Source organism: Phyllobates terribilis, unplaced genomic scaffold, assembly GCF_046119375.1.
Source record: "Phyllobates terribilis strain yellow unplaced genomic scaffold, ASM4611937v1 Scaffold_4__5_contigs__length_816908805, whole genome shotgun sequence".
NCBI lineage: Eukaryota > Metazoa > Chordata > Amphibia > Anura > Dendrobatidae > Phyllobates > Phyllobates terribilis.
Window position 1 is genome coordinate 41,941,331 of NW_027362764.1, and position 26,591 is coordinate 41,967,921.

General features: G+C 44.1%; 1 protein-coding gene across 1 annotated transcript; it reads right to left on the reverse strand.

The window, feature by feature from the left end:
- Positions 1 to 9,828: 9,828 nt before the first annotated feature.
- On the reverse strand, positions 9,829 to 26,286 carry LOC141264882 (uncharacterized). The gene is made up of 2 exons (XM_073677279.1): positions 25,532 to 26,286; positions 9,829 to 11,548 (listed from the first exon to the last, which is right to left on the reverse strand). Exons 1-2 carry the CDS (start codon positions 26,117 to 26,119, stop codon positions 11,513 to 11,515), a joined length of 624 nt encoding a protein of 207 aa, XP_073533380.1. The 5' UTR covers positions 26,120 to 26,286; the 3' UTR covers positions 9,829 to 11,512.
- Between the last annotated feature and the right edge of the window lie 305 nt (positions 26,287 to 26,591).

Here is a 26,591-nt window from a genome sequence, read left to right on the forward strand (position 1 = left end):
ACGTTAATACAGCAGAAGCAGATAGTTCAACTCAAGTAAAATGTCTCAGCTGCAGGTATTTAGATTTACAAGTGATTAAATTAGCACAGGTACTTTTTTTTTCTTTTTTTTTTACAAAAACAGCGCCACCACCGTTTTCAGGTTGTGGATGTTACTGCAGCTCACCTCTATTTTCTTTAATGGAACTGAGCTGCAATACCAGACACAACCTGTGCACATGGTGTGGCGCTGTGTCTTATAAAGGAAGAAGACCTGTTTTTCCAATCTAGTACAACCCCTTTTCAATACTATTGTAACCAAGTATTAGTTGTGAGCAGAATTTGGTCAGCACAAGCTAAAATGTACAAGCAAGAAAAGATCTTGAGGTTCTGCTCTTGTGCATTGCTTTCAGAGTATTCAAGCCCAGGGGACACAGAAAATGATGTCACATAACTATATGACATGATCACATGGACCACCTGCATTTGTGGACACATTGAGCTATGTTTTTTGATACAAGCTACGTGCAAACAAAAAATTTAAAGGGGTTGTCCAGAGTTGAAAAACATAACTGCTTCTTTCCAAAAACAGTGCCCCATCTGTTTACAGGTTGTGCATGGTACTGCACCATGTATTGTCAATGAGAGTGATGATGGTGGCCTAGCGCAGTTGGACAAATTAATTGTTTCCAAAGCAGAGGCAAAAGTGGGTAACCTCCAGCCCATTGCACATTTCTGTTGCTTTCAAGGGAGGAGAAAAGGAGACAGCCAGCAGGAGTTCAGTAGAGTTGAGCCACCAGCTGAGCGCCATTTTTTGTCAATGATAATGACGATAGTTCATTAGTCAGTGCAATCGACTTTTAATAGATTGGTGGGGTGCATTGGCGACTAGTCACTCCATTCACTCCAGAGGTAGGACATTTACTGTTTAGGGACCATCCATATTATAAGGTCACCTTGATGTGGTTAGAGGCTTTTGCACTCTTTGATGAAAAAAACGCTAACTTAGCACCTTACGTTATTAACGTTTTCAGCAATATCGGAATTCATGTATTCATTAGTCGCAGTGTGCTGACTCATCGTGTATGTTTGCATATTGGCCACATAGCATATTTGCACGCTTACACATTAATTTTGTACTAAAGGTGTGCTAGCTTCATTTTTTTTTTTTCTTTTTTTTCCTTATTCTTTTTCTTTTTGCTTTATTTTTTTATTTTTTTCTTTATTTTAAATTTTTTTCTTTTTTCCTTTTTTTTTCTCTTTTCTTTTTTATTTCTTTTTTTCTTTTCCTTTTTTTCTTCTTTTTTTTCTTCTCTTCTTTTTTTCTTTAGTGTTTTCTTTATTTTTCTTTTTTTTTCTTAATTTTTTTATTTCTTTTTTTTTTCTTTTTGAAGTTTTTTCTTCTTTTTTCTTTTCTTAGTTTTTCTTTTTCTTTTTTTTTTTTTTTTTTTTTATTCCTCTTGGTCAGTGAAGGATAGGAATAAAGTCTTGTTCTGGTGATCCAAAACTGAACACCTATCCGATAGTGTTCATTGTTGTAGAATGGACTTTGCGTTCAGTCCCAGCTCCCATATCCTTTCTCCTTGGACCCCGTAGTCGGGGTGCACCCAGCCTCCGTGTTCGCTAGCTCCCCCGCCATGGACACTGTGCGTAGGCACATGAACAAATATTGAATTGCAGTATCCCGCAGGAACCTTGGCAAGGAGTGAATGGTTACTGTGTAACGTGATCTGCTACTGTAAGGAGAATCCGGTCCATCAGATAAAACGTCCATCGCCTGTGCTCAGTGCCGGGTTGGCCCTCGATGGCGTCCGCAGGGCCGGTGCCTGGTTGTAGCACCTGACACGCTGATATTAGCACAGTCCCCGCAGGTTGTAGTCATGGGGAGCGAACGCTTTGTTCCAGGACTCGCTTGTGTTTGTCTTAGCGGGGTGCGGCTCTGTACTTTGTCTAAATGTGTTACAAGCGTCGTTTCCTCTTGTCCAAGAACAGAAATGTCAAAATAAAAGAGAGATCTGCTCCAAGTCTCGTAAAAAAAAAAGAGAATGACGGCTGCAAGTGGAAGAAAATTCCCTGAAGAAGAATCTCATTTTACACATGTATCACAACAATAGTGATGAATGTAAGATGATCACCGGCGGGGATCCAACGGCCGGGACCCCCAGACCCTAAGAACGTAGGAGCACTCCATCCATCTCTATGGAACCAGATAATGGCGCTAGACGTTCCTTCAGACCCATAGAAGTCGACATACTTGGTGGCAAAAGCCACTTTTCTCTGTTTCTGGGAAAGCTGGGTGACCGCTTCCACCATTGCTCTGATTGATTTTTATATATTTCCGCTTCCATTCTGCTAAATAATTGGTCGGATTAGCCATTCAGGAGTTTGGAGAAGCTGGGTCATTCTATGGTGGTATTAATTAGTCACTGTATGGCGATATTAAATAGTCACTGTATGGCGGTATTAATCAGTCACTGTATGGCGGTATTAATCAGCCACTGTACGGTGGTATTAATCAGCCACTCTACGGCGGTATTAATCAGTCACTGTATAGCGGTATTAATCAGTCACTGAATGGTGGTATTAATCAGTCACTGAATGGTGGTATTAATCAGCCAGTGTACGGCGGTATTAATCAGTCACTGTACGGTGGTATTAATCAGCCACTCTACGGCGGTATTAATCAGTCACTGTATAGCGGTATTAATCAGTCACTGAATGGTGGTATTAATCAGCCAGTGTACGGCGGTATTAATCAGTCACTGTACGGTGGTATTAATCAGCCACTCTACGGCGGTATTAATCAGTCACTGTATAGCGGTATTAATCAGTCACTGAATGGTGGTATTAATCAGCCAGTGTACGGCGGTATTAATCAGTCACTGAATGGTGGTATTAATCAGCCAGTGTACGGCGGTATTAATCAGTCACTGTACGGTGGTATTAATCAGCCACTCTACGGCGGTATTAATCAGTCACTGTATAGCGGTATTAATCAGTCACTGAATGGTGGTATTAATCAGCCACTCTACGGCGGTATTAGTCAGTCACTGTACGGTGGTATTAATCAGTCACTCTATGGTGGTATTAATCAGTTACTGTATGTCGGTAGTAAACAGTCATTGTATGGCGGTATTAATCAGCCACTGTATATTTATATTATTCATTTGCAGTGTTTTTCAATCTGCGGGTGGCAGTATTATTCAATCACTCTATGGTGGTATTATTCAGTAACTGTCTTGTGGTGTTATTTAATTACTCTATATTGGTATTATGTAGCCACTGTATGATGGTGTTCATTCATACAGCAATGATATTATTCAGTCACTGTATTGCAGTATTATTTAATTACTCTGTGGTGGTATTAATTAATTACTCTAGTATAAAGTCACTAAGTGGAAATATTATTCAATTACTCTCTTGTGGTATTATTCAGCCACTGTGTGGTGTTATTATTCAGGAATTGTATTGTTATATTATTCTGTTCCCATATGGCGGTGTTTTTAAATTAGTGTGTGGTAGCATTATTCAGTCACTATTTGGCATTATTACTATATTTTGCTGCTAGTGGTAATATTTAGTTTCTCTGATGGTATTATTCAACTGGTTTGCGGTGTTATTTAATCACTCTGTGTCGGTATTATTTAGCCACTGTATGGTGATGTTCATTCACACAGTAATGATATTATTCAGTCACTGTATTGCGGTATTATTTAATTACTCTGTTGTGGTATTATCCACTTAATAAGTGGAAATATTCAATAACTTTCTTGTGGTGTTATTCAGCCACTATATGGCGGCATAATTCTGTCAAAATATCACAAAACTGTTTGATCACAGGCAGTGATTTCTAGATGTCCGTCACAGGGGATCATTTGATACAATTGTATTTGATCTTTCTCTTAATCATGGAGAACTCAGACAAACCTGATACATTGTAACGAAAATTAGTAGAGGAGAATCTTCTATTTCATTCACAAACATTTTTTACTGTTAAGACGATATAAGACGACCCTACCCTGATGTGTTAATCATTGTCCACCGAGCTCTGCCGTACAAAATAAGATCTCCGCACAGAACGTTCAGCGAGTATCAGTATTATCATGTGCCCGCATGATAGGATATCAACATATTATTGTGCTGGAGCTTTCCAGACAGTAAAGAAGCACGGGGAGCCCTTGTGACATCTCGCATTCTATTTTTACACTCATTTATTCATAGTCTAGTATGCCTTTAAGGAAAAAAAAAATCTAAATAAATTCCATAGTTTGTACAGGATAATAAAAACAGCGCCACACCTGTCCACAGGTTGCATCCGGTAATGCAGCTGAGCCACATTTATTAAAAAGAAGCTAAGAGCCGAGCTGCATTACCAGAAGTAACCTGTTGACAGGAGAGGCGCTGTGTGGGAAAAAAAAAAGAAACAGTGTTTTTATACCCTCTGCTCCCTGGGCTAATTCAGTCAGTACGTCAGTCTCAGTATTGGCTAAAATAATGCATTCTAGGTCTCAAAATGAAATATTGGGTGAAATTTTAATCATCAAGAATAAATTTGAATATAAAATAAAATGTTATTTCCTGTTACGTACACCACTGCATGGTGATGCTTGAGAGTTTTTAAAGTGTATTTGTTTTTTAAAATAAAAAACTTTTATAGAAGATTTTCACCCTCGCCAAAAAAAAAAAAGGAATGAAGGTTAAAGGGTTATTCCCAAAATAGTATTAATAGGGGATAACTTTTTCTCATCGGACCACTGATCCTACGTAGCTTTGGAACTCCAAGAACGGGACTCTGCTGCCCCATCCTACCAGTCCAAAAGATAATGGAGGCAGTAGAGGCCGAGCATGCGAACCTCCGCTCCATTCAGGAAAGGGCAGTAGAGTCCCTGTGATAACTTGTGTATCTGTAGGAGTCTGACTGCTGTGACAGTCCGATCTTATATCCAAGGGGTAACATTTCTCCTTGCGGAGAGTGACATGTTAAGCATGTCAAGGTGAGGAGACTTTTAAGCCTTGCAATGCTCCTCTGGGAAATATGCAAATTGTCTCTTCAGAGAGGAAGAGGACTAGAACTCTAGTGCCACCTATAGGAAGTAGCAATCCTAAAAGTCAATATCGACCCTTTAACAAGCCTTGTCACATGACTCAGGATAAAAGCCAGAACATGTCACTCTCCGCAAGGAGAAACGTTACCCCTTGGATACTGGTCAGATGCCTCTCACTTAGCCAAACCAGATCTCACACTTTGCACTGATGAAGGGCAGTACACCGAAACAGATTGTCTGCAAATTGAGATTATGGTTCTGGCTTTTATCCTAAATCATGTGATAAGGCTTATTAAAGGGTCAATATTGACTTTTAGGATTAATGCTTCCTGTAGGTTTCACTAGAGTTCTAGTCCTCGTCCTTTCTGAAGAGACAATGTGCATATAGTCCAATCTTAAAAATGGGGGTCTGCCTTGAAATGTCCCATAAGAATGAAGCGGTAGCCGCACATGCGCAACACTTGACTAGTTCTCTATGATACGGCAGGAGAGAGCCGAGCTTTGTACATAACATTGCTAGAGGATGAATATAGCAATGCCACCACTACTCCATTCCTATAGCGCATTTCAAGGCTTTCTTTATGGAAGTCCATCAAGATCAGATTATTTGGGGTCACACTCTTGGCATCTCCGCCAATTAGCTGATTTATGGAGTCCCGGTGCTGCACCCAGACATAGTTCTGGATCTCCGTTAATAGTTATGTCTGGTATTACCAGAATCCATCTGATATGGATGATCTATTCAAAGGGTAGGCCATCAATTGTGTGACAAGTTAAAAACAGACCCCTGTGTTTTTAAGGGGTTAATTATTATTATTACTATTATTATTATTATAATATTTATTTTATCATCATTTAGTGAGCATGCTAAACTTATTTTTACCAAATTCACATATCAGTGCCTTTTGGGCATGCCCAGTAATTTCCTTTTTTTTTTTACATTTTATCTCAACATGCATGGGCACAAAGTTCTAAAAACTATTCTTTACACAAAGTTCTAAAAACTATTCTTTACGCAAAGTTCTAAAAACTATTCTCTAGTAGAAGATTCACAAGGAAGAAAAATCCGACGGCAAAATTGAATTAAGGAAGATACGAGACCTAGAAACGTTTTTACAATCTGGGTCGCATATGTTAAAGGGTCAACGTCGCTTCTCCGGCTGTGGCTGTAATTTTAGAATGTGCTGATACAGCAGGACGGGCTGAGAGAGGCGAATGTGAACTGGACGTGTGCCAGCAAGCGCCTGTGTCCGTGTCCTGCTGCCTTATCGGGAACCTAATTGTGGGAACCTAAATAATTAATGAACAGTGGCCCTGTGTGTTCTCCGTAGGCCGGCAAGTACACTAATGTTGTGCATTGAAGACTATGAGTGAGTTAATAGGACGCGTCTATCTATGTCTTGCTTAAAAATCGTCAGCCATTTTGTGTATTAAGCTCCAATGCAGATCTATGTGTCTCCATGTAAACAGACTACAAACATCCATATAAGTAGTCTGATCTGAGAGTCATTAATGATTGCTCTTCTTATTGCTAACCTTACCCCAAAACAATGAAGAGGTATCTGAGAACATACAGTGGATGATACCCATCAAAAAGCAGCTTATCAGATCCGCCCACTGAGCTCTGAACCTGCAAGTCCACAAGTAGTGTTAGAGAAAGTGAGTCTAGAAAAGTATAGAAGCCATCCAGAAATCAGCCAATATCATGGTGTCCAGGCACAAAGATTACTATCAAAAGGTCGTTTTTTTTCATATAATAAAGCACTCATGCTCTTTAAATCATAAAAGCTTGTGACTAGTCACATTATTTGGATTTTAAGGTGTCCACATGATATTTATTTTAAGAATTACTCTAAGATGTCCTATAAGTTTGCATAGTCGTGTCATTGAAAAAAGGAGGGAGAGGTAAAAAAAACTTCCCAGGGAAGGCCCACCGAGCTCCGAACCTGCAGCTACACAAGCAGCAAATCTGACAAAGCTGATCTAGAAGTAAAAATAATCAAAACTGAAATCAGCTAATAGAAAACTGATACATGAACCTTTCTAAAAACCCAGATAAATGTGTAACATGTTATCCAATGGCTACTATGCTCATATTTGTAAAATTCTAAATGCTCGGGATCATTCACATTACCCAGAATTTTATGTATCCACAGCAATTTTATTTTAGAAAACCTTATTTTAAATTTCAAGCAAGATTGCGCAGATGTGTCAGTGTGAGAAACAAAAGAGGCCATATACACGCAGTTAGGACATTAGAAAAGGAAGAAAGGATAAAGAACAGCTTCACAGAGAAGGCCAACTGAGCTCTGAACCTGCAGCTTCACCAGCAGATATGCTGAGGAAAAAAAACAGGTCTTGAAGATAATTTATTATCCTGCAAGCTTGCACAGTCATGTATAGGTGAAAGAGAATGGGGCCATAGGTAGGCAGACTAGAGCACTGAGAGAAATGAGGGAAAGTAAACACTCACTGAGCTCTGGACCTGCAGCTCCACAAGAAAGTCAGAGAATGCATGGATCTATTTATTTCATGAGAAAGGTGAAAATTACTTTTAAATAGTAAAACTTGTAACCTAGTTGTGACCACTTACATTACTCATAGCATTCACGGCGTCAACAGCACCTCTATAAAATTTCCTGCGAGCTTGCACAGCCTTGTGTGAGTGTGAGATAGAAAAAGGACACCCAAAGAAGTAGCTTCTCTGGAAACGCCTACTGAGGTCAAAACCTTCAGGCTGCAGCTACACTGCACTAGCAAGTATGTGGGGAAAAGCAGGTCCAAAAAATCAAAAGCTTTGTGTGACCCTTCACTTTACTTATTGCATTTAAAGTATCTTTAAAAGGGTGTTCTCAAATTTTAAATTTAACTCCTAACCAAAAAAGATAGGTAATAACCTTCTTATTGCTGGGGGTCGGACCGCCATGGCCCTTATCAATCTCAAGAACCAGGGATTTTCAGAGCCCCAGCTGAATGGAGCAGAGGTCGACCTTTTCAGAGCCGCGGTTCTCTGGATTGGTGAGGTTCATGGCATTCTTACCCCCAGCAATCGGAGAGTTAAAACTTTGGATACAAAAGTTATAATAATTGGATAACTTTTACTCTTGCGAAATCCCCTTTAATTTTCTTTTCTTCACTTGTCAGTGTGAAAGGGGAGAAGATCACAGACACCCAGCAGTAACTTCAAAGAGAAAGTCCACTGAGCTCTGAACTTGCAGCTCAACAAGCAAGTGTTGAAAATAAAATTAGTAATCGATTAATATCGACAGACACATACCTAGAACTATTTTTTTTTTTAATGAAAAATGAGAAAATACCTTTTAAATTCTGAAAACCTATGCCCATCCAGCATTCAAAGTATCCACGACATCGCTATTTTAGGAAACATTCTGTAACATTTCCTGCACGCTCGGAGCTGAGAAGAATATCTATTGTGTTACTGTGTTACTTAGAGTACTTGTCGTTTTATGTTATTGGATCCGCCACTGAGCGGTAACCGGCTAAATCCCCTTTCATTGAAATTGCCTAAATCTCCAGCCATAAGTGGAGACTTTCACAGATGTATCCTATTATTTGACTCGCCGCTTATATTGGTGCCGTGGCTTTTGAAGGTACAGTTGTGTACTCCGAGGGCTCGTCTCTTTAATGGAACTTTGATGTCAGTTTATATTTTTTCTTTTCTTTTTTCCAGTCAATAAAGCTGAATGAGACCGAAGCTGAAAAATAGCGATTTATAATACCGCCAAACACAGTCACTCAGGGATGGCAGGACCTGCGGAGAACAAGTCTACAGGATTCATAGCATTCCCTCGTAATAATCGTGGTATACAATAGTAACGTGATCACAACATTGTAAAGGCATGCACAAAACCTGCAGAATCTCCTGTGCTCTGGAAAATAACTTGTTGTTCCCTGTTATCAGCCTGGATTTCGGACAAATATATTTCATCCAGAACCATCTCTAAGGCCATGTTCAGATGTGGTGGTGTGTATTGCAAATTTGTGGCAATTTATAGTACGACACATGTGGATGGGATGTTGTCAAGATACATAACAATTTGGAGTGAAATCGGCAAGGGAAAATTTTTGCCGCATTTGGGTTTTGCTTAACCTTAGTGGATATAGGGATACCAAATTGTATCACATAGGTGTGGAGCGATGGGACATTGACCTCCCTTCTCCTCCTAACCACTTAGATGCCACGGTCACTAAGCGGCATCTAAAGTGGTTAAATTGCTGTCCTTGGAGCTAGTTTTGGTTGCAGCACTTATAGGAGGGTGTTAATAAGGTAATGTGGATAATTCCAGGATCTGCAATTAAAAAAGATAAAAAAAAACATATTTATTAGATCACTCTAAAATTTCAAAACCAAAAAAAAAAAAATTAAAAGAAAGTTTAAAAGAAGTTTACAAGATCAAAAGAGGCGGGTGTCAGCTGTATAATACTGCCAGCTGCCCCCCTGTGTCAGCTCCTGAGCCTTCTCTAATCTCCATGTATACCACATCTCCTATACCGTACATTTATGACCAATATCCTTGAGGAACGAGCCAATCGAATTAAATGTGAATTTCTCCAAAATTTTGGATTCTAGCAAATCTGAAATTTTTGGGGTCCAATTTTCATGAGTTCAGCAAAGTGGCAGCCAGCCTCCTCTGACATCTCTGCTGCACTCCAAGGTCTTCTTCCAACCTTCCGACATATACAGTCATTGACATCCGTGCTGTGCCCCCTGTGTAACCGTGTAGGCCTCAACACTGGAAGAATTGTACAAATTCTACAAAAGAATTTGGAGTAATCAGCCAAAGTATCAAAAACAACTCTTTATTAAATACATAAACCACAAACATGACATAATAGAATGATAAAAGCAGATAAAAGGTGAATGTACCTTTAGTGTCAAGTGACAGCAATCTGCTCAGCATTATAGAGGACTGCAAGAAGAAAATAGCAGGGCACAATAGACAAAACGGAGTTAGCGGTGTAGATAAAAAGTGAACCACAATGAGGTATCATATACTTATGCAATCAATGGATGACTATGAGAAAGGCATACCAGGATGGGGGTGCAGCAGGAATCACCCCTGACGCGCGTTTCGCATCAGCTTCCTCCGAGGGAAGCCTTCATTTCCTATTGACTGCAGTAATACAATACAGTATATGTTCCCTGTGTAGGGTTAAACCACTGGGTTCCTACAGTGCATATATTTGATGGTACTATATATGATAATGAACTGTCATCCACTATGATATAGGGCATTAGACTTTGAGGTTTTTCAGGTTGTTATTTTCTATATTTATATCAACATCTGTGATTGTTTTGAGCTCTTATATGATTGTCATCCACTATGGTATTGTTTTTGAGCTCCTATGCGATTCATAAGGCAGCTACTTAGCTACTATAATACACCAACGATGGCCAGTATGTGAGTGCATATCTTTGCTTGTACATTCACCTTTTATCAGCTTTTATTGTTTGTGGTTTATGTACTTAATAAAGAGTTGTTTTTGATACTTTGGCTGATTACTCCGAATTTTTTTGTAGATTTTGTATATAGCATTGGCGTGCCCTCTATTGACCCTTTGTGATTGGTTGACTGCAAGAACTGTGCAGAGGGCTGGGATGTTGTGGTGGTGATGACGTAAGGAGTCAGGCGAGGGCCTAGGACAGGTAAATATAATGTGATTTCACCCCTTCACTGCACCTTCATTATGGTTTTGGGTCTGGAGAGACATTGGAACATAATAAATGTCTAGGCATTTTCAATTTGAAACAATTCTATCCGGCCCAAATGAGATCTACCGGCCGAATGGAGCAGAGGTCTAAAACCAATTTCCATACTAAGAAGTTTAAGGCGGCCTCAAAATCTGTAGGGGATCCAGAGGTAACAGTTGCCTTGTAATTGAGAGGGCCTAAACCCTCAGCCGCATCATATGGAACCAAATTGCACATGTTAAGTGTTACAGAATCTTTTTGGAGCCCAGAAGCTTCAAGTTACGCCTTTGGATGGTCCTATAAAATGCCACCCATGACTGGTGGGAAACACTCAGCTCACAGAACTTTGAGTTGACTCTCTAACCTCCTTGTGCTACCTTCGAGACATTCTGGTCCTCAGAAGGATCCCGTAGGTCCAATGATAACTTGATCAAGCCACATTATCACACGCTGCGTATGCCATCTTCTCCCAGAAGACCAATCTGATGGAGCCCATAATATACAACAGCGCAAAGAACCAATAAAGAAACTTTTAAAAACAGTTAAAAAAAAATCATTAAAGTCACAACTCCCACACTATATTTCCTTGACATTGTCTTTTTTTTTTTTTTTACAACCTCCTCTTCCATTGGTCTCATTGTTGGCTCCAAACAAAGCGTCAGCCTGGTGGACGGTTAGAAGACTTCACGCTTCCTACAATATGAAGAAGTGTAGTAGTAAGCTCACATGGTCACTCCTTGCCCCCTTTTGTTTTCTGCTCTTTCCCATAGATCAGGTCATGAATTATTCACAGCTTGTAAAGCCATCCAGCCCTGTAATGAAGCAAAAACGCACACCCATTAAGATGTAAGGTTCAAACAAGCAATGCCAAGAATTCCTGACCTTCTCCTCCATTGACCCAACAACTTTGCCGAGGTCGTCATCCAAGCCTGACCCTGGTTACTTGTAATTTTATGACCCTGCTTGTAACATTGCACAACTGCTGACTCCAGGCAATGGCAGCAGGTTGACAGGAGCCATCATTGCTGAAGGTTTATTACCTGTTTAGAGATGATGGTGTCTGGTGGGAGGAATGTTCTGTAAAAGAAACCAGGAACTTCATGACCTCCACCTCGTAAATCTTGGTTTTATGGGGTTTTTTTTTAAACACTTTTAGTATCTTAGTACATATTACAGGAGGAGGAGTGGGCTGGCGCTGTTCTAGGTGCGACAGACAGAAATATGACTCAATAAAAGTTATATAAGATATGAAACATAAAGTAAGTTAAAGGTTCTGCTCCCCATATAATAAACTCCTCAGAGGGTATTCTACTACTGGGATCTCGGTGATCACCTGTGGTCTGTAGGGAAATGTAGCAGCAAGTGTTCATTGTCAGTGTAGCGCCACCACAGGGGGAGTCAGGTAATACACGAATTCTTAGTATCCATCCTCCACTCTGTTTATTACACTGGGAGAGGGGAGGGGGAGGCTGAACAGGGAAATCTACATCTAACAGATCAGAAACATGTTTGAAAATGTATTTTCAACACCAAATTATCGCTTAAACATAATTTAAGATTAATGTGTATAAAAAGTTACGCCATTTTATACATACATTACATTATTTATCCTGTACTGATCCTGAGTTACCTCCTGTATTATACTCCAGAGCTGCATTCACTATTCTGCTGGTGCAGTCACTGTGTACATACATTACATTACTGATCCTGTAGTGATCCTGAGTTACATCCTGTATTATACTCCAGAGCTGCACTCACTATTCTGCTGGTGGAGTCACTGTGTACATACATTACATTACTGATCCTGAGTTACATCCTGTATTATACCCCAGAGCTGCACTCACTATTCTGCTGGTGCAGTCACTGTGTACATACATTACATTACTGATCCTGAGTTACATCGTGTATTATACTCCAGAGCTGCACTCACTATTCTGCTGGTGGAGTCACTGTGTACATACATTACATTACTGATCCTGAGTTACATCCTGCATTATACTCCAGAACTGCACTCACTATTCTGCTGGTGCAGTCACTGTGTACATACATTACATTACTGATCCTGAGTTACATCCTGTATTATTCTCCAGAGCTGCACTCACTATTCTGCTGGTGCAGTCACTGTGTACATACATTACATTACTGATCCTGTACTGATCCTGAGTTACATCCTGTATTATACTCCAGAGCTGCACTCATTATTCTGCTGGTGGAGTCACTGTGTACATACATTACATTACTGATCCTGAGTTACATCCTGTATTATACTCCAGAGCTGAACTCACTATTCTGCTGGTGCAGTCACTGTGTACATACATTACATTACTGATCCTGAGTTACATCCTGTATTAAACTCCAGAGCTGAACTCACTATTCTGCTGGTGCAGTCAATGTGTACATACATTACATTACTGATCCTGAGTTACATCCTGTATTATACTCCAGAGCTGCACTCACTATTCTGCTGGTGCAGTCACTGTGTGCATACATTACATTACTGATCCTGTACTGGTCCTGAGTTCCATCCTGTATTATACTCCAGAGCTGCACTCACTATTCTGCTGGTGGAGTCACTGTGTACATACATTACATTACTGATCCTGAGTTACATCCTGTATTATACTCCAGAGCTGCACTCACTATTGTGCTGGTGCAGTCACTGTCTACATACATTACATTACTGATCCTGAGTTACATCCTGTATTATACTCCAGAGCTGCACTCACTATTCTGCTGGTGCAGTCACTGTGTACATACTTTACTGATCCTGTACTGATCCTGAGTTACATCCTGTATTATACTCCAGAGCTGCACTCACTATTCTGCTGGTGCAGTCACTGTGTACATACATTACATTACTGATCCAGAGTTACATCCTGTATTATACTCCAGAGCTGTACTCACTATTCTGCTGGTGCAGTCACTGTGTGCATACATTACATTACTGATCCTGTACTGGTCCTGAGTTCCATCCTGTATTATACTCCAGAGCTGCGCTCACTATTCTGCTGGTGCAGTCACTGTGTACATACATTACATTACTGATCCTGAGTTACATCCTGTATTATACTCCAGAGCTGCACTCACTATTCTGCTGGTGCAGTCACTGTGTACATACAATACATTACTGATCCTGAGTTACATCCTGTATTATACTCCAGAGCTGCACTCACTATTCTGCTGGTGCAGTCACTGTGTACATATTTAACATTACTGATCCTGTACTGATCCTGAGTTACATCCTGTATTATACTCCAGAGCTGCACTCACTATTCTGCAGGTGGAGTCACTGTGTACATACATTACACTACTGATCCTGAGTTACATCCTGTATTATACTCCAGAGCTGCACTCACTATTCTGCTGGTGCAGTCACTGTGTACATACATTACATTACTGATCCTGTACTGATCCTGAGTTACATCCTGTATTATACTCCAGAGCTGCACTCACTATTCTGCTGGTGCAGTCACTGTGTACATACATTACATTGCTGATCCTGTACTGATCCTGAGTTACATCCTGTATTATACTCCAGAGCTGCACTCACTATTCTGCTGGTGCAGTCACTGTGTACATACATTACATTACTGATCCTGAGTTACCTCCTGCATTATACTCCAGAGCTGCACTCACTATTCTGCTGGTGCAGTCACTGTGTACATACTTTACATTACTGATCCTGAGTTACATCCTGTATTATACTCCAGAGCTGCACTCCCTATTCTGCTGGTGCAGTCACTGTGTACATACTTTACTGATCCTGTAGTGATCCTGAGTTACATCCTGTATTATACTCCAGAGCTGCACTCACTATTCTGCTGGTGCAGTCACTGTGTACTTACATTACATTACTTATCCTGTACTGATCCTGAGTTACATCCTGTATTATACTCGAGAGCTGCACTCACTATTCTGCTGGTACAGTCACTGTGTACATACATTACATTACTGATCCTGTACTGATCCTGAGTTACATCCTGTATTATACTCCAGAGCTGCACTCACTATTCTGCTAGTGGAGTCACTGTGTACATACATTACATTACTGATCCTGAGTTACATCCTGTATTATACTCCAGAGCTGCACTCACTATTCTGCTGGTGCAGTCACTATGTACATACATTACATTACTGATCCTGAGTTACATTCTGTATTATACTCCAGAGCTGCACTCACTATTCTGCTGGTGCAGTCACTGTGTACATACATTATATTACTGATCCTGAGTTATATCCTGTATTATACTCCAGAGCTGCACTCACTATTCTGCTGGTGCAGTCACTGTGTACATACATTACATTACTGATCCTGTACTGATCCTGAGTTACATCCTGTATTATACTCCAGAGCTGCACTCACTATTCTGGTGCAGTCACTGTGTACATATATTACATTACTGATCCTGTACTGATCCTGAGTTACATCCTGTATTATACTCCAGAGCTGCACTCCCTATTCTGCTGGTGCAGTCACTGTGTACATACTTTACTGATACTGTAGTGATCCTGAGTTACATCCTGTATTATACTCCAGAGCTGCACTCACTATTCTGCTGGTGCAGTCACTGTGTACTTACATTACATTACTTATCCTGTACTGATCCTGAGTTACATCCTGTATTATACTCCAGAGCTGCACTCACTATTCTGCTGGTACAGTCACTGTGTACATACATTACATTACTGATCCTGTACTGATCCTGAGTTACATCCTGTATTATACTCCAGAGCTGCACTCACTATTCTGCTAGTGGAGTCACTGTGTACATACATTACATTACTGATCCTGAGTTACATCCTGTATTATACTCCAGAGCTGCACTCACTATTCTGCTGGTGCAGTTACTATGTACATACATTACATTACTGATCCTGAGTTACATTCTGTATTATACTCCAGAGCTGCACTCACTATTCTGCTGGTGCAGTCACTGTGTACATACATTACATTACTGATCCTGAGTTATATCCTGTATTATACTCCAGAGCTGCACTCACTATTCTGCTGGTGCAGTCACTGTGTACATACATTACATTACTGATCCTGTACTGATCCTGAGTTACATCCTGTATTATACTCCAGAGCTGCACTCACTATTCTGGTGCAGTCACTGTGTACATATATTACATTACTGATCCTGTACTGATCCTGAGTTACATCCTGTATTATACTCCAGAGCTGCACTCACTATTCTGCTGGTGCAGTCACTGTGTACATACATTACATTACTGATCCTGAGTTACATCCTGTATTATACTCCAGAGCTGCACTCACTATTCTGCTGGTGCAGTCACTGTGTACATACATTACATTACTGATCCTGAGTTATATCCTGTATTATACTCCAGAGCTGCACTCACTATTCTGCTGGTGCAGTCACTGTGTACATACATTACATTACTGATCCTGTACTGATCCTGAGTTACATCCTGTATTATACTCCAGAGCTGCACTCACTATTCTGGTGCAGTCACTGTGTACATACATTACATTACTGATCCTGTACTGATCCTGAGTTACATCCTGTATTATACTCCAGAGCTGCACTCACTATTCTGCTGGTGCAGTCACTGTGTACATACATTACATTGCTGATCCTGTACTGATCCTGAGTTACATCCTGTATTATACTCCAGAGCTGCACTCACTATTCTGCTGGTGCAGTCACTGTGTACATACATTACATTACTGATCCTGAGTTACCTCGTGCATTATACTCCAGAGCTGCACTCACTATTCTGCTGGTGCAGTCACTGTGTACATACTTTACATTACTGATCCTGAGTTACATCCTGTATTATACTCCAGAGCTGCACTCCCTATTCTGCTGGTGCAGTCACTGTGTACATACTTTACTGATCCTGTAGTGATCCTGAGTTACATCCTGTATTATACTCCAGAGCTGCACTCACTATTCTGCTGGTGCAGTCACTGTGTACTTACATTACATTACTTATCCTGTACTGATCCTGAGTTACATCCTGTATTATACTCGAGAGCTGCACTCACTATTCTGCTGGTACAGTCACTGTGTACATACATTACATTACTGATCCTGTACTGATCCTGAGTTACATCCTGTATTATACTCCAGAGCTGCACTCACTATTCTGCTAGTGGAGTCACTGTGTACATACATTACATTACTGATCCTGAGTTACATCCTGTATTATACTCCAGAGCTGCACTCACTATTCTGCTGGTGCAGTCACTATGTACATACATTACATTACTGATCCTGAGTTACATTCTGTATTATACTCCAGAGCTGCACTCACTATTCTGCTGGTGCAGTCACTGTGTACATACATTATATTACTGATCCTGAGTTATATCCTGTATTATACTCCAGAGCTGCACTCACTATTCTGCTGGTGCAGTCACTGTGTACATACATTACATTACTGATCCTGTACTGATCCTGAGTTACATCCTGTATTATACTCCAGAGCTGCACTCACTATTCTGGTGCAGTCACTGTGTACATATATTACATTACTGATCCTGTACTGATCCTGAGTTACATCCTGTATTATACTCCAGAGCTGCACTCCCTATTCTGCTGGTGCAGTCACTGTGTACATACTTTACTGATACTGTAGTGATCCTGAGTTACATCCTGTATTATACTCCAGAGCTGCACTCACTATTCTGCTGGTGCAGTCACTGTGTACTTACATTACATTACTTATCCTGTACTGATCCTGAGTTACATCCTGTATTATACTCCAGAGCTGCACTCACTATTCTGCTGGTACAGTCACTGTGTACATACATTACATTACTGATCCTGTACTGATCCTGAGTTACATCCTGTATTATACTCCAGAGCTGCACTCACTATTCTGCTAGTGGAGTCACTGTGTACATACATTACATTACTGATCCTGAGTTACATCCTGTATTATACTCCAGAGCTGCACTCACTATTCTGCTGGTGCAGTTACTATGTACATACATTACATTACTGATCCTGAGTTACATTCTGTATTATACTCCAGAGCTGCACTCACTATTCTGCTGGTGCAGTCACTGTGTACATACATTACATTACTGATCCTGAGTTATATCCTGTATTATACTCCAGAGCTGCACTCACTATTCTGCTGGTGCAGTCACTGTGTACATACATTACATTACTGATCCTGTACTGATCCTGAGTTACATCCTGTATTATACTCCAGAGCTGCACTCACTATTCTGGTGCAGTCACTGTGTACATATATTACATTACTGATCCTGTACTGATCCTGAGTTACATCCTGTATTATACTCCAGAGCTGCACTCACTATTCTGCTGGTGCAGTCACTGTGTACATACATTACATTACTGATCCTGAGTTACATCCTGTATTATACTCCAGAGCTGCACTCACTATTCTGCTGGTGCAGTCACTGTGTACATACATTACATTACTGATCCTGAGTTATATCCTGTATTATACTCCAGAGCTGCACTCACTATTCTGCTGGTGCAGTCACTGTGTACATACATTACATTACTGATCCTGTACTGATCCTGAGTTACATCCTGTATTATACTCCAGAGCTGCACTCACTATTCTGGTGCAGTCACTGTGTACATACATTACATTACTGATCCTGTACTGATCCTGAGTTACATCCTGTATTATACTCCAGAGCTGCACTCACTATTCTGCTGGTGCAGTCACTGTGTACATACATTACATTGCTGATCCTGTACTGATCCTGAGTTACATCCTGTATTATACTCCAGAGCTGCACTCACTATTCTGCTGGTGCAGTCACTGTGTACATACATTACATTACTGATCCTGAGTTACCTCCTGCATTATACTCCAGAGCTGCACTCACTATTCTGCTGGTGCAGTCACTGTGTACATACATTACATTACTGATCCTGTACTGATCCTGAGTTACCTCCTGTATTATACTCCAGAGCTGCACTCACTATTCTGCTGGTGCAGTCACTGTGTACATACATTACATTACTGATCCTGAGTTACATCCTGTATTATACCCCAGAGCTGCACTCACTATTCTGCTGGTGCAGTCACTGTGTACATACATTACATTACTGATCCTGAGTTACATCCTGTATTATACTGCAGAGCTGCACTCACTATTCTGCTGGTGCAGTCACTGTGTACATACATTACATTACTGATCCTGAGTTACATCCTGTATTATACTCCAGAGCTGCACTCACTATTCCGCTGGTGCAGTCACTGTATACATACATTACATTACTGATCCTGAGTTACCTCCTGTAGATCTTTTATTCTAAAAATGAAAAACATAACAATAATAATAACAGAAACATAACAAAATTAATAACCAGAAAATAAACAATGTAATGAAACTGGTCCAGCCGCTCCCTCTCTCCTCACACACATATTATACATATATACACAATAATAACTACTTACACCATGACATCTGGTCCGGTTACCAAACAAATAATAATATACTAAATAATAACCGACAAATTATATACAAACTAATAAATACATTCTTTTTTTTTTTTTTTTTAAATAAAATAAATACTAACTATACAAATATATACAAGACAAAACAAAACCCCCCACACTGGAGCCCACCAGTCCCTCCCCGGCACTGACCTGAGAGCTGCTCCTGCGCCTCATGCCTCAGTACATGTCCAACATCCATAGGCCAGATCAGGCAGTGCCAGTTTTTCACCCAAATAACCAGTGTCCCACAAGATGAACCCACCTCCCCCCTTTTCCCTCCACCCAACCTAACACCTACACCCAAACCCATATATACAATATATACAGAAACAAACAATAGAATAACAAACAATACAATAACCACAACTGACAAAGCCCAAGTTCGGCGCCTGCAGCCCTACATCACTGTCTACTGATCAAAACAAAACAAAAATCTATGGTGTCAGCAGCAGCCCACCACCAGGAGAGGAGATGACCAGACTAGGGCACACTAAAAGAAAAGCCCCTCCAGAGGAGAGCGGCCCTCCGTGTACCCAGTCTCTCATACTCCAGAGAACGCACCTTCACCAGGTCACCGAGTATGGTTCTAAACACATCGTCCACTGGGAGGATTTTCCGCTGCGTCGATACTAAGCACCGTGCGTTCCACGTGTGATACCTAACCACTGCGCTAACTAGAAATAAGGTGCAGCGGTCCCGACCACCCAGGTCCCCGAATGCTCCATAGGCCCATTCCGCATAAGAGAGACCGGCCAGCCGGGGCCAGCCAATGGAGGCGCCCACCCTGTTGTACACCTCTGTGTTAAAGGGACAACGAAGCAGGAAGTGGTCCATGCTTTCAAGCATGGTACCACAATGCTCCCGAGGACAGTTACTGTCCTCAGAGCTCCTACACTTCAGATTGTCCCTCACACACAGTTTCCCATGGAAGCAGCGCCAAGCCAAGTCCCAAATCTTCGAGGGGATCCTGATAGAATTCAAAAGATGCAGACCCACCCCAATATCCCGACTTGGGCAATCTCTGAGCGCCAGAGGCCTCTGAAAATGGGTCAACAGAACCCTTTTGTCAAGGAGCTTCCTTGGCAGAGTCCTGACCTCCCACATTCCCAGACCCCACCGGCGAATTACCTTCAGAACCACAGTAGCGTAAGCCGGGAGATGTCCATGCGGTGTGCGTAGATCCTTCACTTGCCCTCCTATCTCCCATTCCTGGAAGAAAGGCTGAAACCATCCCCTACAGGAGAATACCCACGGAGGAGCCCTCTCTTTCCAGAGGTCTGCAATATTGATCTTAATAAAGGTATTCACAAGGAATACCACAGGGTTGACCATACCCAACCCTCCTAGTCTCCTCGTACGGTAAGTAACCTCCCTCTTGACCAGGTTCAGTCTATTCCCCCATAACAGTTGGAAGAACAAACTGTAGACCCGAGTCCAGAGAGGCTCCGGCAAGATGCACACACTGCCCAGATAGATCAGCAAAGGGAGCAGGTAAGTTTTGATCAGGTTTACCCTTTCCCTTAGGGTCAAAGACCAACCCTTCCATTGGTTCACCTCCTGAGTGGCGATCTCTAGCCTGCTGTCCCAATTTTGTTTGGGGTAATCCCCCTGGCCAAATTCGATGCCAAGAACTTTTGCAGAGACTTTGGGTTCTGGAAGGGTGTCCGGGAGATCAAAACCAGGATCTCCTCCTCCCAGCCAGAGACTCTCACACTTATCCTGGTTGATCTTAGACCCGGATGCCTCCGAGTAGCGATTTACTTCTGACATCAGCCATTCTGCCTCCCCATCAGAGGAAACAAAAACGGTGACGTCATCGGCATACGCCACCACTCTCAGAGTGGCTTCCGGTGCTGCCCGGTCCATCCCGATCCCAGCCAACGGTCCACGCTCCACCCTCCTAAGAAGTGGGTCAATCGCAAACACGTACAGTAGCGGGCTCAAGGGACAACCCTGGCGAACACCACACCCAACCTCAAAAGAGCTGCCAATCCAACCGTTCACAAGCGGGAAACTCTCTGCCCCAGCGTACAAGGTCTTAAGCCAATCAACGAACCCCCCCGGCAGGCCATACCTCAGAAGGACAGACCAGAGGTACTCATGATTAACCCGATCAAACGCTTTTGCCTGGTCCAATGACAGCATGTACCCCTTCCAGTGACCAGCCCTACCCTGCTCCACCGCCTCTCTGACACAGAGTACAGCACTAATTGTACTGCGGCCCGGAACACAGCAATGCTGGGCCCCCGAAAGGAGTTGGGGTGCAAGTTTCACGAGCCGATTAAACAGCACCTTTGCCAAAACCTTCCTGTCTGCATTGAGAAGCGCTATGGGACGCCAATTCTCAATGCAAGATGGGTCCTTACCCTTTGACAAGATGATCAGGGCAGACCTCCTCATTGACTTTGGCAGAGTGCCCGAGGAAAGACACTCATTGAATACCTCAGTCAAGAGGGGAACCAAGGCGTCCTTAAAGGTCTTATAGAATTCAGATGTTAAGCCATCTGGACCAGGAGATTTCTTTAGGGCAAGCCCTTCAATCACCAACTTAACTTCCTCTTCCCTGATCATCTCTGTCAAAACGCCAAGAGAGGGATCTACCCCTGTTTCGGGGACGGCTTCAGCCAGAAAAGCCGACATCTCATCCCAATCCAGATCCCTCTTCCCCAAGAGGTGCGAGTAGAAGGATCTGACGACCTCCAGGATCCCTGATCTGGATCTTTTCAGGGACCCCGCAGTGTAAACCAGTCCTGTAACAACTTTACTATTCACTGACATCTTGCAGTTTCTGTAAGGGTCGGGCGAGCGGTACTTCCCGTAATCCCTCTCAAAAACCAAAGATGCGTGTCTATCATACTGACACCTCATTAGCAAAGATTTCACTCTGGAGATCTCCTCGCGGCTACCTCCAGTTGAGACAAGATGCTCGAGTTTCCTCCTCAGGCCCTGATACAGGCAGTACCTGTCCAGGCTCCTGAGGCTCGAGAGCTGGCGGAAGAATCTCGCCACCCTTTTCTTAAACATCTCCCACCACTCTGACTTACTACTACAAAGATCCAGTAAGGGTACCTGGCTCTGAAGAAAATCCTCAAAGGACTGTCTTATCTCCGCTTCTTCCAAGAGAGACGAATTGAGCCTCCAAAAGCCTCTTCCCATCCGGGGGGTCTCTGTAACATTCAGGGAAAACAAAATCATACAGTGATCGGAGAACTCCACCTCAACAACAGATACTGCTGAAGAGACGGCTTCCTCCTTTAAATAAAACCTGTCTATCCTGGACCTACAGTTACCTCTATGATAGGTGAACGCCTCGTGGCCTGGCGTGTGCCGGATGTGGACATCCACCAGGCGAGCCTCACTAGCTATACTATTAAGGGCGACGCTATCATAAGTCAGCTTGTCTCTGGAACCTCCTCTATCCCGGGGCCTCGTGACAGTGTTGAAGTCCCCTCCAAAGACGACCTGCGGACTCGTAAAAAGGTAGGGCTTGATCCTCGTAAAGAGACACTTCCGATCCCACTTAGATTGGGGACCATAGATGTTAAGGAGCCGGAGCTCTTGTCCCTTCATGAGGACATCTAATATCAGGCACCTCCCCATTTCTAACTCAATAACCCGTCAGCATTCTACCGGTGCGGTAAAAAGGACCGCCACTCCGCTATACGGCTCGGCCGCAAGAGACCAATAGGAGGGCCCGAGTCTCCACTCCCTCTTAGCTATAAACACCTCTGCCATATTTGGCAGCCTGGTCTCTTGCAAAAAGAAAATGTCAGCTTCAACCCGGCTGAGAAAATCAAAGGCCGCAAATCTAGCCATATTTGACTTAATGCTGGCGACATTAATGGACGCCAGCGTCAACGGAGTGGGTACCGCCATCATTGGTGATTAAGTTAGACGGCTTTCCTCTTCCCACTCCCCTTATCCTCTGCCTCAGACGAGGAATCCTTCCCCCTCTTTAATGACATAGAGGTGTCCATTTCAGCATTTTTCCTTCTTTTCTCGTCCTCGTCTCCGGACTCTGGGCCAGTCCCTCCCCCCAAGGACCTTACATCCCCAGGAGAAGGAGACTCGGCGCCCCCTGTAAGCTCCGCTGAAGCCGGAACCTCAGCCTCCTCCTCAGAGGAAGAGATGTTATCAAGGGCTTGGAACCGGTTAGAAAGACCAACCAGAGGGGAGTCAGTTTTACCTTCCTTGGTCAGAGCGGGAGAAGATGTTTTATCCCCCTTCTTTTTCTTCTTTTTGGTGCCGAGCTTACGCTTGTTCTCTAGCCACCGCTTATTATCCTCATCCATACTTTCATAATGGGAGGATTCTGAGGCAGAGGCAGTTTCCTCCCTGTGGATCCTCCTGACCTCCTCATCCAACTCATCATCCCTCTGGGCCTCAGCAGCAAGACTGGCATCCAGGACAGGGGCTGTCCCGGTAGTCTGGGGCTCGCCCCGCTCCCTCTCCTGTCTGCGCTTGTCTAGACGCCTCAGCTGGGCAGGCGTCTTTTTATTGCTTTTCTTCCCTGGCCCCTCAGCTCCCCCACCCCTGCTAGTCCCCTCCCCAGCAGAATCGGCCTCACGGCTTTCTCCCACCGGGGTCTCGACTGCATTAGCGAAGGAGCGAGGACAACGGCTGAATGGGTGACCTAACTCACCACACAGGTGGCACCTAATCTCCACACAAGAGGCAGCAAGATGGCCGACACCCCCACACAACGCGCATTTCTGCACAGTGCAGTTTGCACTGAAGTGTGTGGGGTCGCCGCACCTGTGACAGAGCTTCGGTTGCCCCTGGTAGAAGACCAGGATACGATCCCTACCCAAGAAGGCAGACGATGGAATGTGGGCAACCGTACCACCTGAACGCTTAAGTTTTACCATAAACGTCCAGGCCCCTGACCAGATACCAAACTCGTCGCGGTTTTTCTTTGGCATCTCCACCACCACTCCATACCGACCAAGCCACGTCATGATGTCATAGCAAGAAAGCGACTCGTTACGAGTCATCACGGTCACTTTCTTGATCTGGTTTTGGCGAGACACTGCCTGAACGGCAAAGTCTCGCCAGCAGGGCTCATTTTTTGCCAACTCATAATTCGCCCAGAAGAGCTCAAGCCCCTCCAGCCGAACAAAGCTGACATCAAACTCAGGCGTGGAATAGGGATGTATCAAGGAGTAGATGTCAATCGCCTTGAAGCCCATCCTCAGCAGAAGCTCCACAACTTTAGACCTTGGAGGACATGCATCACTGCCCCTCCACCGAAGACGGACCACATTCCTACGCACACTGCCTGGCCCGGCTCTTGGCAGGGACCACACTGTATCCCCCCCTTCTTGCTCTCGGAAGGCCCCGAGGCCATGCCTCTCTATCCAGAAGGATAGATCAACCTCTCGACCCTCTACCATTAGTGATCTCTCCCCCTTCTTTAGAGCCTCCAGAAGGCGCCGTTGCAACATGCCATCCCCAAAGCCCGGAGACTAGGAGGATGCCCTATTTGCCCCGGAGGTGACACTGGCATAGCTCTGGACAGGTGTTGCCACCCCCGGGGGGGCAACCGGACCAGTGACCACATCAGCCCCAACAGTATCACCATTACCCACCTCCATCTCACCCTCCACCAAACCAGCAACCACACCACTAGACAATGAATTAGCCTCATTCACCCCCACCACCACATTCATTCCTGCTGGACCAGTAACAATGGCGGATGACATTTTGACCTCCGCATCAGGCACAAGGGGCACAGTCACCTCCATAGAACTGGAGACGACCTCACCCCCGGTCTTATGTGTGCCCTCCACATCATTGGTCGGTAATTTCCGCTGTTTGGCATTCGGTATAATGTGCCGCTGATCTTTAGCTGCTGTTAGGCGCCGCTGATCTTTAGCATCAGGATCTTCCAGACCAGCGACGCCAACACAAAATAGCACTTTGGTGGGAGGACCGGAACGCTTAGCCCCGACAGCCCCCTCACACTGCCGCCGCTTCTCAACTAAGTGATCAGCGGCAACAGCATTCAGAGGTGCCGAGGCTACCGGAGCTGCCCCCGACACCGGGCTGCTCCCCCCTCCCACTGAGGAGCGCACCACAGCATCGTGGCCTGATGGAACGCCCGCCGCCGGGCCGCCCTCACTGTTCAGCCTCTCGGCTGATGCACCTCCTGCTGCGTCCCCGCTACTACAAGCAGAGACGGAGCTCTGCGCCTCACTACCGCGCTCTGTAGTCTCCCCGCGCCTTTGCACCGGATCCACAGCAGAACCCGGGCTGGGCTGGGCAACGGGGCTTATACAGCAAGCTGAGCCTGCCTCCGACTCAGGGGGTACAGGGAGGGGGGCATATACGTATCTTACCGCTTCCTGCAGCTTTGGCTTGGTCTTCTTTGCCGTTTTGTGGCCCCCAGGTGCCTCTTCTGGTAGATCGTCACCAAGATGGAAGTTTTGGAGGCACACTGGGGACTCCAGGAGCTTAATCTCCGCCATTAGCGCCCCTCCCTGGCCGCTGCTGTCACTGTCCTCCCCAGAGCCAGCAGAACTGCGACCGGATGTCACTGTCGCCTGTCCTGCAAGGAGCTCGCTGCACGTGGCCTGCGGGTGACTTTGCAGGCTGCCAGGTGGGGCTTCCTGCTGGTCATCATCACTCTCATCATCCACCTGGCTCTCAGGCTGCAGCCCCATCTGCCTTTGCTCTCTGGTATCAGCCATTTCTCTGTAGCGGTCTTCATTTATTAGTTTTTCTTTGAATGGAACACTCTGCTCTCTGATGGTGGCTTTCCTTATTTCCAGCAGGTGAATCTCGCTGGTCAGCCTCTTTACTTCAGCCTGGAGCTTGGCCTTCTTTGGTTTGGAGGCCCCTGCAGCTTTTGCGCTTGTGCAGCGCAGCTCCTCCCGGAGCCTCCTGATGAGCTTACTGGCATCTTCATACTCACGGAGGTGGATCATGACCCGGGAGGCATAGGTGGACACAGACTCCCGGGGTCCCTGCAGTGCCCAACCCCCTCAGGGAGGTCGGCCTCACCTCCATGAGCACTCAGCTTTCCTCCGGAAGGAGCGCCATCATGCACGCCGCTGTCAGGCTTTTCCTCCATGCTGGAAGCCTTGCGGCTTCTAGGGGTCTCCACAATCCCGGGGGGAGTAGGAGCCACATTGCTGCGACTCCTGGTGCAGCGTCTCACCCCCGAGTCCTCTGATGCGCAGGCCGGTTGCTGGTTTCTTCTGCCCCCCGCCGGCCTGGTTCGGGAAGCAGAAGCCTGGGACTTGGCTCCTTCACTCATCCCAGAAACCCGCTCTCTCTCTGGGAAAGAGAGAGAGCAGGTCCCCAGGTGGAGAGGTGTTGGTTTCTCAGAGATCAGGAGCTCACAGCAGGATCTGCAGCCACCACACCCGTAATCAGCACACTAACTAGCAGCTGATC